A 13,097-nucleotide genomic window follows, 5' to 3' on the forward strand; every position below is an offset into this window, starting at 1 on the left:
TAGTTCCTCTGATCATCGTTAGGTGGTAGTCAAGTACCATTTCCTGCTGACGGTGAATCCAAAAAAAAACGAAACAGTTGTGCTCTTTGAAATAGCGCCAGACTTCGTCTTTATCTGGACCTTTTTGGCCACGCATTCAATGATAATAATGGAAGTTTTGACTTGACAAACTACACCCGCGGGTCGCAAACGTTTTTAAATTCCTGATTTCCTTCTCTCTCTCTCTCCTCGGCCTCGAAGCTGAAACGCTTTCCTTCGTCGCTGTCCGCGGTGCTGATTCAGCGCTCAACAACCCGGAAATAAGCACAGGACGCACCCATTCAAAAAATGTCGCCCGCCCACGTGCAACTTCCGTCGACTGAGTTAAGTATGAGGTGACGTCATGACTATGGACACTTTGTCACCTGTGGTTTGTCCAATCGGTACTTGAACTACACACTAAATGTCTCCTTAATATTTTTTTCATTAAGGAAAAAACAACTTTGTGACGGGGGCGAGGGGGGGGGGTCAGAACGTATTTTTCTTTTTTTATGGGGGGGCAGACCATTTTGGTGGAAAATCGCAAGTGTTTTGCCATCCGGACAAATTATACGAACAAGTCATGAACACATAGGACTACTACGCTATTTTATGTAAAAAGTTGTGGAAACGCACGAATGCCTTTTTTACGGTCAGCTTTTCTTTACATCATTTTTTTTATCATTATTTTTAATTTCCATATGTACAGTACATAACTTTATTGTTGTATTTGTCAGGGCTGCGAATACAACTCTGGACGTGAGCGAGAAGGGAAAGGAGGACGTGTAGCCCCTCCCACGTCCGAGTGGGAGAGGCAAAAAGAGAGGGACGGAAAGAAAGAGACGACGACGACGACGACGAGGAGGAGGAGATGGTGAGAGAGAGCGAGAAGAGGAGAGGGGCCAAGCGATCGTGGCACAAACCGGGACGACGATGAGCTCGACGTGAAAGCGCGTTCACGATGCTTTAAAAAAATCTCTGTTTCTTTTCTTTTGTTTGTTTGTTTTTTTTAACCTTTTTTTTAACCTTCCGACTTTGATTTTTTTTTATTCTGCCCCCTCCCCTCGTTTTTGCGCTCGTGACGACGACGACGACGAGGAGGAGACGCACACGCAGGTGTGACCATCACACACACACACACACACGCGATTGTGTTGCATTTGTCATGTTAAGGAGCCATGTTGGAGCGCTATATGCTGTGCGTACGCAGAGGGCAATCTTTCGTTTCTTTTGAGGGGAGGCGTTGAGGGAGGACGACGGGGTTGGAAGCGGGGGTGGGAGTGGGGGGGGGGGTGTTACCTCTGCCCAAAATAATGCTACCTCTGTGAGATGGCGCTGCTCCGGTATTTATGAATGAGTCCTGTAATGGCGCCCCCTCGCATCCTTCCTTCTTCCCTTCCATCCTACCTTCCTTCCTTTGCAGCCTTCCTTCTTTGTCATCGTGACGCATGAGGCCGCTCCGGTGATGACTGTGGTTCTGACGTTTATGAGGATGGTGGTGGGACTTAATCCACCGATTTGGATGTTGATTTGAAGCCGCGTTTTATGCCAAGACAAATTGCACATTTATTTGAAAACGTGTGTGGGTGGGGTGGGGGGGGGGATCTCCAACATTTTTTGTTAGTGTGAAAAAGTCGTTTGACATGCAAAATTGCACTCCATAATTTACGACCATACTGACATTACAATTTTAAATAATTAAACCTTTTTGTCACACAGTCAGCTCACCACTATGGCACTCATATCAGTTGCTCTTCGCAGAGGAAAAAGAATATGTGACTGCGAGTGGCTTTGTTTCCCGCTACGTCTGTGTTTAATCCGTTGACAAAAGATTTATAGCAGCGCAACATGGAGGCTATTTAGCGTTAGCGTTACGCTAGCAGACTCAAAGGCTAAGCGATGTGCTTGTTTGAACTAAACAAGCTGTAAACAGCTAGGGAAAAATTGAGATGTAGACGTTTGATGGATTTTATATCTGGAAAAACGTCATTCCCGTAGTTGTAGCCCTATGTCATGAACCCTCCAGCACCATGCTTGACTCTAGGCAAGATACACTCGCTTTTGGTTGCCGCAACCCACACGCAAATTTAACTCGGGTCTCATCGGACCACAGCGCAGGTTTCCACAAATCCATTTATGTCCTTCGTTTGCATCATGAAACTCCCACCAACATGTTTGACTACACAGCCAGACACAGAGAGGCTCGTTCCCGCTCACGTCTTTAACTTGGGTCTCGTCAGACCACAGCACAGCCTTAGTTTGTTTTTTCTTCATCAACGTTTTTAGGGGGCTTTCTTGTCCAAAATCTTTAGAAGTGGCTTCCTTCTGGGGTGACCACCTCGCATGGCCAAATTGACATACCTGAGCACTGACAGGCTGACCTCTGACCCCTTATTTTTTTGTGTTAAATTCAGTGCAGTGTATTTGTTAAAGTTCCATTTAGTGGAGAACAAAACATTTCATCTTTTCGATTGTTTTTCCACTCAATAATTGACATCATTTAATTGGCTTTTTGTTAAACAGTCGTATATTTCAGCACGTTGAAATTTTCAAGCTGTGCTTATTCTTACAGTGGCTTACAAAACTATTAAAAACACGTCTTGATTCATTCCTTTGTAAACACTTGCGACTACTACGCTACTGTACTTTAATATTGGTCATAATAAAATTGATTATTATTATTATTATTATCATGGAACCGGTCGGATGCAGTGCTGCCAGATCCTGCAATTTTTTATTTTTTTTTGCGCAACTTAAAGGGGAAAAAAAAGCCGGAAATTGCTCAGTATTTTTCACAGCGTATCTTCACAGCACGGCTCCTTATTAATTTCCTCCCATTTTGTCATGGTGAACTCGCCTGCCGGATTTCGTGTCAGTCGGACACACTGATGCTGAATGCGACTATTTTCTAACACACACAGGGAGCGTTTTGCATTTCTGGGATTTTTTTTTTTTTTTTTTTTTTGCATGCATGCATGACATGGCCTTCATCCCGGTTGCATCACGTGCCATCCAGAGCAGGATTCCCTCTCTTTGTTTGCCATCTGCGTTGCATTCGGCCGTGGCTCGAGCGGAATTAGTGAGCAAAAAAAAAAAAAACCAAAAAAAAACGCACGAGTGGATCCAAGTGGTCCGCCTCGCCTCCCATCTGTCACTGCGGGAAGCTGTATCACATGGACGTAGCCTAAGAAGAAAGACATTTGGAATGTATTGGACATTTATTGAAAGTAAAGAACAAAATATGGTGGAGGGAAAAATAAGTGACGTAACGTGAATGTATTCCAGATGCCAGAAAATATTCACAGCACTTGAGTTTTTTTTTCCCACAATTTGCAGTTTTTTAAAAAAATCACCCTCTTCCCAAAATTGTTTAAAATAATGGGATCCTCAAAATATACACACAAAACAACCTTTAATGACAAAGTAAAATATTTTGTGTAAATATTTCCAAAAAAAAGTGGAAAATGTGACTTGCTGTCAATACTTTGCAGATACGTTTGATGTTCTCCCCATTTTATAAATCACCAACACCTCATAATGACAAATTTTTTTGGATTTTTTGTGTCTGTGTGAAAAATGTTGAAAAATTGCTTCTATTTTTGATCTCAAGACCCCCCAAAAAGAAGTTCAAAAGTATGTATAAGACTTTCATTTAAAAAAATCATTTAAAAATATTTATTACTTATAATTATTGGATTATAAATAACTAACACAAAAAAAACTTTCAGAAATCCAAAGTTTAATAATTGACATCAATTTAACATGTATTTTACTGTGTAAAAATGGGAACTTTACTTTTAAAAATTTTAATTCATTATAATTTTATTACACGGTCAAATAAAAAGACTGCACAACGTATATAAGATGTTGTCAATATAATTCCATCAACACAAATTTCATCAAGTAATAAAAGTGATCAATGCGGCTTTAATACGCTTTCTTTCAATGCTATTTTTGATTCTGCAGTAAATCATGTAACCGTGTATTTAATGGGATCAATTAATGCAATACATGAAACTAACCCATTAAAACATTTGATTCAAACTATAGAATTGTATCTAAAATATTTATACGTATAAAATGTATTTAAATATTTGTTCATGTAACAGCTTAGTGGGCAGTATGTGACCCACGGACCACAGTTTGCCCACCCCTGCTGCAACATTAAAAAAAATGTCTAAAATTCTTTCTGGATGTGCTGCAAGGAGGGGGGGGGGGACGTGAAATGTGAAACACGGATGATTGCTCCATATTAGCGACGAGGGTGACAAGTTGCGGTATTAGCAGCTTCCTAGCCAGAGATGCTCCGGCTTGCCCCGGTCGGGCTAATACGCGGCGCTAATACACGCGGCCGTGCGCTAATTACACCGCACTCTTACATGCGATCGCGTTACGTCTGACTCCTCGCGTTTACTAACTGAGGAAGATGATGATGATGTCACATCACTTAACATCAGAAGACGCCTCAGACGAACATGTTTTGTCGCCCTGACACGAAAAGCAAATATTTGTGAGTAATGGCCACTTCCCTCTTCCTCCTCAGCCTGGCTTCAAGTCATGGTTAGCTAAAACTCAACATGGAGGTTATTATGCAACATTGTTACATACCAAAATGTACAAATGGGCTCGTTCTAAGGTACGTAGGCCAGATCACACGACTTACCTGTTTTTTTTTATTCTTCCTCTTACTGACTGGGAAGGCACTCTACACACAACTATTTGGACACAAACAATCACAAGTGAGTTATGAATTTTGCTTTTGTGGCTCGTGGTCTTTTGTAGGAAGGAAGAGTGCGAACCTTAAGTCTTGGGAATTGGGTCAATGCAGACAGACGGAAGGTTAAGCTCCGTGATTAGTGACTAAGCCGAGACCACAGCCTTACAATCTTGTCTAATGCGCACACATACGCGTACACGCGCACAAAATTGAGCAAAGTGTGGGTCGTGGGCCCAAGGCACTCCGCCTGGATCTTTACCCGGCCCACTGCACATTTCGACGATCAAGAGTCCTGTGATGATTTCTTTTTTTTTTTTTTTGCATGAATTTAGCCCTTTTGTCCTCTAAAATGTGTTTGTTGAAAAATTCTTTTTATTAGGGCCCTGCAAATAAGTAGTTGGCAGATTTAATCGCCGTTACGAGCTGTTTTCCGATGAATCGGTCGTTTTGCTTTCCCAACCATTTAATATTGCCCCAAAGGAAATCATGTAATTCATTCATTCATCTTCCGTACCGCTTGATCCTCACTAGGGTCGCGGGGGGTGCTGGAGCCTATCCCAGCCGTCTCCGGGCAGTAGGCAGGGGACACCCTGAATCGGTTGCCAGCCAATCGCAGGGCACACAGAAACGCACAACCACACACACTCACACTCACACCTAGGGACAATTTAGAGTGTTCAATCAGCCTGCCATGCATATTTTTGGAATGTGGGAGGAAACCGGAGCACCCGGAGAAAACCCACGCAGGCCCGGGGAGAACATGCAAACTCCACACAGGGAGGCCGGAGCTGGAATCGAACCCGGTACCTCTGCACTGTGAAGCCGACGTGCTAACCACTGCAGTTCTGCAGAACAACTTTTTCTGTGCCAGCTTTGTGATTGGTTCGTTATTTGGCGCGGTTGTTTTGTGACGTCTTTGTTCGGAGGGTAGTTTGATGGTTTGTTCGCGTGTTGGTCGTCACAGAGTGAGTAGGTTCGTTCTCTAGTTGCTTGGCTCGTTCTCGAGGGCCTCCGTCTGCTCGTTGGCTGCTGGCGTCGTCGGTTCGCCCACGCAGAAGCGCGCGTTTGCATTGCCTGCGTATGTTTGCGAGTGCTTGCGAGTGCGGCACTGCAGCGGCTTGACGATGACGAAAACGCTGGCTGGAGTGAGTCACGAGGAAGAGAAAAAAAAACTAAGAATCGCACATTTCTCCCACGGCATGCTGGGAAGGGGGCTGCAAGTTACAACACGTTCGTGTTTGATCGATGGTGTGTGTGTGTGTGTGTGTGTGTGTGTGTGTGTGTGTGTGTGTGTGTGTGTGTGTGAGACGAAATCTGTTGATCCCGTTTGGCCAGCGGCGGCTCAAATAGGCGTGCTCGTAGACTGTACATTCCAATATCCCCGATTAAAAGATGGATACCTCCGCGCGGCGCTCGCTTTTAATCACGCTCTTGATCTGCAAATCGGCCATTGTCTTTTCATGCCTGCCGCTAAATGCGCCCCGCGTCGAGTGGCTCTCGCCGGGGCAAATTATGTGCATATTTAAGCCACGGACGAAGGTGACATTTCCTCGCCAGCTGGGAAATAAGGAGGCGGAAGGAAAGATGGATGGATGGATGGATGGATGGACGGAGTGATGTTTTTGGGCTGTGTGGTGCCAAAGCTATCTGCTAATGGAGACCGCGGCCCGGCCGCACAAGATGCATTTGTAGCATGAATTCATTAAATGGAGCTGCACACGGTTATCAAGTGTGGGCGGGGTGGGAGTGGGCTGGTGGGGGGGTGGGGGGGGGGGGCTCGCGTGTGTTTGTGTGTGTCACCTGTTTGTGTGTGGATGGCTAATTTTAGCTACATGAAAAAGGCGCTGGTGGATGGGCAGGGGGGTTTGAGGGGGGTTGTTGACGAGCGGCGGTGGCGTCGTCACGGAGCTAGCACACCCCCCCGCCCCTCCCCGGGAGGAAAATGAAAGCGGGAAGGAAAAACATGACGGGAGGATGCAATCCAGACCGATAAGACAGATGGTCAGACGACGTTGAGAAGCACGCAAGGCCTCTTCGCCGATTGATCAAACGCCGGCGCGAGCGTCGCTGCCTTGGAAGTGACGAAAAGCATTTTGGGGAGATGAGCAACGGTGCTAGCAGGTTAGTTTCCTGTTGGAGGTGGAGGCTTAGTTGGTGTCTCGGTAACCGGTTCAGGTTGCCCCCCACCCCCACCCCCCTGCCTACTGCCCGAAGATGGCTGGGATAGTCTCCAGCACCCCCCCTCGACCCCCCCTTCTTGTGAGGATAAAGCGGATCGGAAAATGGATGGATGGATGGTTGTCGAGTTCGGGGTTTATTTGGATTTGCTAGTTTCAGTATGTTTGTTGTTGTTTAGATGGGTTGGTTAGCATATTTGTTAGTTGGTTAGTTAGTGTGCAAATTAGCTGCATTGACAGATGGTTTGCTAATGTGTTAGCATGTTTGTTTTTTTTGACGAGAGGTGACGTCCATTCCAGCGATTGGTCGCCAACCGCGTGAGGAAATATGACTTTTATCCCGGCAGTTCCCGCTTTGTACCTTGCGGAGCACGACCGCCGACGTCCATTTTGCCAACACTTGCGGAAACACGTGCGAGCGAGCGAGCGCCCGATGCATTATTGATGCAGCGGTTGCAAGCGGGCTTTAAGGTCCCATAATAGGCTCCTTCTCTAAGCTGCCACAGTAATGAAACACTCGACTCGCGTCAATACTCGCTGCCACCGGTGGATTTCGGTCACGGGCTGTCGCTGTTGACGGAGGGCTGTCGCTCATGGGTGACCTGGCGTTTCACTTTCGTTCCTGTGTCATTTGCTGAGTTCATACGGCAGCGGCGTAAAACACCAAACACTCCCGACTCTCTCTCTTGACTCAGGTGTGACGACGTCTGAAGGCTGAAAGGCGAGGGGAGCCAGCCAGAATGCCGGAGCAGAGCAACGACTACCGCGTGGTGGTGTTCGGGGCGGGCGGCGTCGGGAAAAGCTCCCTGGTGCTGCGTTTCGTCAAGGGCACCTTCCGCGACACCTACATCCCCACCGTGGAGGACACGTACCGTCAGGTCATCAGCTGCGACAAGAGCGTGTGCACGCTGCAGATCACCGACACCACCGGGAGTCACCAGTTCCCCGCCATGCAGCGCCTGTCCATCTCCAAGGGACACGCCTTCATCCTGGTCTACTCCATCACCAGCAAGCAGTCGCTGGAGGAGCTCAAGCCCATCTACCAACAGGTGAGCAGGTGTGGGTGTCTGCGTGGAAAATACGACCCGCGGGCCGCAACCGGCCCCCGACGGGGTTCGATCGGGCCCCGCGGGATCATTTAAAAGTGAAAGAATACATGAAAGACACGGAATGAATATTTTTAATGACCTGCAATTCGTGGATCGGCCGCTAGGGGGACACTGTTTTGAGCAGATAGCATTCAAAGCCATATTGCAATGGTGACTTTGCCAAACGACGCACGATGAAGGCGGCTGAACTCGTATGTCCCGAGAACCGACAAGCTTGTATTAGCCTGACGAGGAATACCAGAGAGCATTTCGGACCTGTCAGCAGATTTAGCCAAATGAAACTAAGAGTCAAGTCTTTTTGTCCAATGTTTTGATTCAATGTCAACGTTTGCCTCATGTTCTCGTGCTCCTTTCTACAAAAAAAAAAACAACAAAGGAAAGCCATGATATAAGATAAGATAAGATATCCTTTATTTGTCCCACACTGGGGAAATTTACAGCCTCTAGCAGCAAGAATGTAGGTAGAAAGAAGAAATATTATTTATTAAATAATAAATCAAATAATAATTTTAAATAAATAATAAATAATATTAATTAAATAATAACTAATATTTTAATAGATATATTTTAATAAAATAATGATATTTTCAAAAATTAATTAATTAATTAAATTATATTTTGATTGCTAATATTTTAATAAAATAATATTTTCACAAATATTATTTATGTAATTAATATTATTTATTGTTTATTTAAAATCATTATTTATTTCTTTATAAATAAATAAATATAAATATTTGGGTTATTTATAGCAGAGTATGGTATAATTTGACATCGCCCGGGGCCGTATGTGGCCCCCACGATGTGACATCCCCGAGCTACGCGATTGATCGACAAGTATCAATTTGTATATTCAAAATGAATCGTTTTAGCACCGCGTGCGTCAACTCGAAAAAATGGCAGCCAAAAGTGTATTCTGCTCCTCATCGTTCAAAAGTTGCTCCTCGAATCAAGTCGTTGATTAGCGGATGTTATTTGGAGTAGTCGGACGTTTCAATCGATGCTGATTCTGGACTCGCAACAAACTGTGCCGCTGTCCTCAGGTGCTGGCCATCAAGGGCAACGTGGAGGCCATCCCCATCATGTTGGTGGGCAACAAAAGCGACGAGACCCAGCGCGAGGTGGACACCAAGGACGGCGAGGCGCAGGCCGGCCAGTGGAAGTGCGCCTTCATGGAGACGTCGGCCAAGACCAACCACAACGTGACCGAGCTCTTCCAGGAGCTGCTCAACCTGGACAAGAAGCGCAACATGAGCCTCAACATCGACGGCAAGCGCTCGGGGAAGCAGTCGCGCGCCGAGAGACTGAAGGGCAAGTGCAGCGTCATGTAGACGAGGAAGAAGGACGACGACGACGAGGAGGAAACGGGAATCCCCCCACACACACCCCCGCCCCCCCGTCATTCGCAATCCTCCTCCCAGTCATGACTCGGCGCGGATCAGAGCGGAATCCGCCAATCCACCCTCCACATACTCATCGTGTAGACAAACTAGATGTTAAAAGAGTTCCTTCCCCCCGTTCCTCCCCCCCGAGGTGGGGGAGAGCATGAACGCCACACAAGAAGGATGTAAATAAACGCAGTTTACGAGCAGATCCCCCCCCCCTCCCGCGCCCACCCCGAAAACAATTTACAGACGAGACAAAACGACAACAATCCTCTCTCCTCATTTGTCACCGAAAGTCGGAACGCACACGCGAGACCACACGACGCAACGATCCTTTTAAGACTCTTTCTGAAAGCCCGACGCGTTTGGGGGACGTCGGGAAACCGGAGCGCTCCAGCGGCCTCGTCTCACCTCGCTTGCTTTTTTTTTTTCCCTCGAGATGACTCATCCACGGGAATGGTTATTGCCAAGACGGTGAGACTCAAAGGGAATTGGGAGCTTTCGGAAGGTCAAGAATGTCTTTTTTTGGGGGGGGGGGCTTGTTTTTGATGCTTTAAGTCAAAACACCAAAACAAACAAAAGCACACGAGTATAACAAAAAAAATATTTATTTTCATTATGCAGCCTGAATCCGTATTATTTTCTTCATTCGTTCTTCATCTCACACTCACGAGTCTATTTCACGTCGAGACCCGACGACGCCAAATCCCGCCCTCGGGTCGTGACATGAGATCAACGAGAACGTCTGGCGTGACGCGTGGCAACGATTGTCGGCCCCGTCCCGTCAAATGTCATTTCAAACGCAGACCCCGCAAAATAGCAACTTCAGAGCCATCGCAAAAGACTGTGCATTAGTCTGTATTTGCCTTTTACACAGAACCCAGCAAAAAGCAGGATAGCGCCCCAAAAGCGAGCGCTTTCACATCGCATCCATAAACGCTCATGTGATGCATGAAGTAGTTTCCGCTTGCCGACGTTTGATGCTGACACCGTAGGACCAGAAGAGTAAATGTGAAAATTTCACACGGGTAGTGTGAAAATTTCACACGGCTTCCCCCGGCATTGCTGTATACCCTTAGGTCTAGCCTCCTTTAAACTGGAGAGTACCCACTCCTCAGTAAAGTGACAATCTGAGCCGTAACACGAGACCCGATCGGCCTTTTACGCAGAACCCAGCAAAAGAGAGAGAAATTGACCCCTGCGTGGGCTTTCACACAGTGACACAGCGGGGCTATCAACAAAACAAAAGTGAACTTCACATCACACCACTTTCCTTGCATTCCGCAACAGCCTGACCCAGGTGTCGCCCCGTCTGTTACCGCTTTCATACAGAGACCCTGCCAAATGGCCACATCATTTTATAAAAAAACCCAACCCGGCATAAATTGGGATATCGCCGCAAACGGCATGCGCTTTCATACGATGAGAAGACAGATGAGGTATCATTGAGTCGTCAGATTCGTCATCTCCCATTCGTGCGTCCGCATGGGCCAACGCGGGCCGTGTGAAAGGGGCTGTTGTTTCGATGATGTCACCTCACGACCCACTGATGCATATAATCGCCCACTCCACACACTCACACATTGCACTTTATGATATTAAGGACACACATTTTTATACATTGTACACATCATCCCTATTTATTTTATTTTTTTGCACACAAAAAGCACAATACTTTTTTACCGATTTCTACTTTTTTTTCCCCAACGTTTATTTTAATCACACTCGTCTATATTCACCGGTCCTGAGGAACGATCGTGGCCCAAGACCCTCACTTTTGGAAAACTTTCTGATAGCCGTACCCCTTCACAGACCAGATTGTCGGCTGACGGCATTTGTTTTGCTGACGTGTTTGTTGCGCGGGCGGGAGGCAGAGCGAGGGAGCTATGAATAGGAAAAGGGCTGTGAAAATACAGAGGAGAGCCTGCGCTCAACTTCCTGTGCATAAGGCTTGACGCATGCACGTGTTATGTGGAAACAAAATGGCGGGCCACCAACTACTTGGGGTGGTGCTGTGGATTCTCACCTAAGAATTCTGGAATCGTAGCCGACCAAAAACGGCAAAAAAAAGGTGCATGACTGCCTGTAGTTGTTGTGTAAACACCATATATCGATATATTCAGCCGAAATTGTGTCCCGAAACACTTTTCAGACGGCTAAAACAAGATATGTTGATCGTGTCAAAACTATGCTAGCGCTCTTAAGATACACACCAGGACATGAGTCGAGAAGGACTACCGGTAGTTTACACTCAGTCGTTATTTGGGTTACGGTCAAAATTCCAATTTCACCCACAACCATGAATGACACAAGTCGACTACGATTCGTCGACTTGAACAATACCGTGCTGGGGTAAAGTTAAAAACAATGTTTTGTTCCTATGTCTGCCCTCTTTTGCTTCACCCTGTAGAGCAGAGGTATCCAAACTTTTTTTGACCGAAGCTCTACTTTTTGCCGCGCACGCGCGCATAATACGCACGCGCGTGTCATGATGAGCAACAGCCTGACGCGGAGGCATGCGACGCACGATTGCAGCCTGTTAATTATCGTAGCTCACGCCTACCGTTTTACAATGCTTCTCTCGGCCCTCCAGATTGCCATTCTTTGCCCGTGCCGTGAGAAGAATGATAACGATAAAAGATACGGCGCCGATCACAAGCCGCGAACAACGGAGGTCACGCGCCAACGTCGATTAAAGAGGACATGTTTTATTTTATATTCTTTATTTCATACGTTTTTTTAGGGGTGCAGTGTGCATTAACACAACAAATATATTGCTAACATGCACAGAGACACACAAATGTTTGTTTGTTTGTTTGTTTTCCTCGACACCTCGCGACTTGTGTCCAATACGCGAGCTACCTGTCAATCGCGATTGACATAACGTTCACGACCAGACAGGAATGCTAGAACTAAGATCAGACTGACTGGCTGGACGATTTTATTAGCGATAATAGCCCTTTTTTAAAAAAAAAAATCGAGTTAAATGTTGCCGATTAAACACCTATCTCATGCAAGAGTAAACGTGCTTCGTTGTTGAACTTAGTCAGAATGATCGCCATATGCCAGTTGTCCACTAGATGGAGCTCCGACTCAATTCAACCCAGTGCACGTTTTGCGGGAGATGACGTATTTCTTGTGCGACTGCGGATAGACGTGGTCTTAAATCCACGGTGGTTAATAAAAATAATACATTTTATTTATAAGCACCCTTCAAGACACCCAAGGACACTTTACAATAACAAAAAACACAAAACGAGAAAGGCAGTTTGGCGAAAGTTTCGGGTAAGTTTCAGCCTTTGTGTGACTCTGGATGCACACATTTCGTAAGAGGAAACATTTTGGTGATTTTTTTTTTTGAATGAACAAATCAGAAAAATGTTGGCTGTTTGTCCTTGAAAATTCCTCTCCGTTAAAAATTGTAAACACACCCAGGGACAAATTGTTGTAAAACAGTCACATCTGCTACCTGTGGTTCATTTTGTTTTTGTTTTAAGCGTTACAGGACCCCAAAATAAATAATTCATTATATGTGCGTTAAGTGAATTGTCCGATGAATGGGTTTTGGGGATTTTGTGTACTTCCAAGTATCAGAATCAGCCTAGGTGAAGAAGCATCTTTTGCCCTGTCACTTGGATTCACTCTTGAATCATTTGCATCAGCCACTTTCTATCAAAAGATGACTGACTCG

At 45.8% G+C, this 13,097-nt stretch overlaps 1 protein-coding gene across 2 annotated transcripts; it reads left to right on the forward strand.

Moving 5' to 3' along the window:
* Window positions 1–644: 644 nt before the first annotated feature.
* On the forward strand, window positions 645–11,053 carry diras1b (DIRAS family, GTP-binding RAS-like 1b). Of its 2 annotated transcripts, none has more exons than XM_052086793.1 (3): window positions 645–1,134; window positions 7,608–7,961; window positions 9,065–11,053. In XM_052086793.1, exons 2-3 carry the CDS (start codon window positions 7,653–7,655, stop codon window positions 9,350–9,352), a joined length of 597 nt encoding a protein of 198 aa, XP_051942753.1. In that variant the 5' UTR covers window positions 645–1,134; window positions 7,608–7,652; the 3' UTR covers window positions 9,353–11,053. The 2 variants fall into 2 exon arrangements, with proteins under 2 accessions (XP_051942753.1, XP_051942754.1); XM_052086794.1 differs by lacking the exon at window positions 645–1,134 and adding an exon at window positions 6,686–6,856.
* The last annotated feature ends 2,044 nt before the right edge of the window (window positions 11,054–13,097 follow it).

Source organism: Hippocampus zosterae, chromosome 14, assembly GCF_025434085.1.
Source record: "Hippocampus zosterae strain Florida chromosome 14, ASM2543408v3, whole genome shotgun sequence".
Classification (NCBI taxonomy): domain Eukaryota; kingdom Metazoa; phylum Chordata; class Actinopteri; order Syngnathiformes; family Syngnathidae; genus Hippocampus; species Hippocampus zosterae.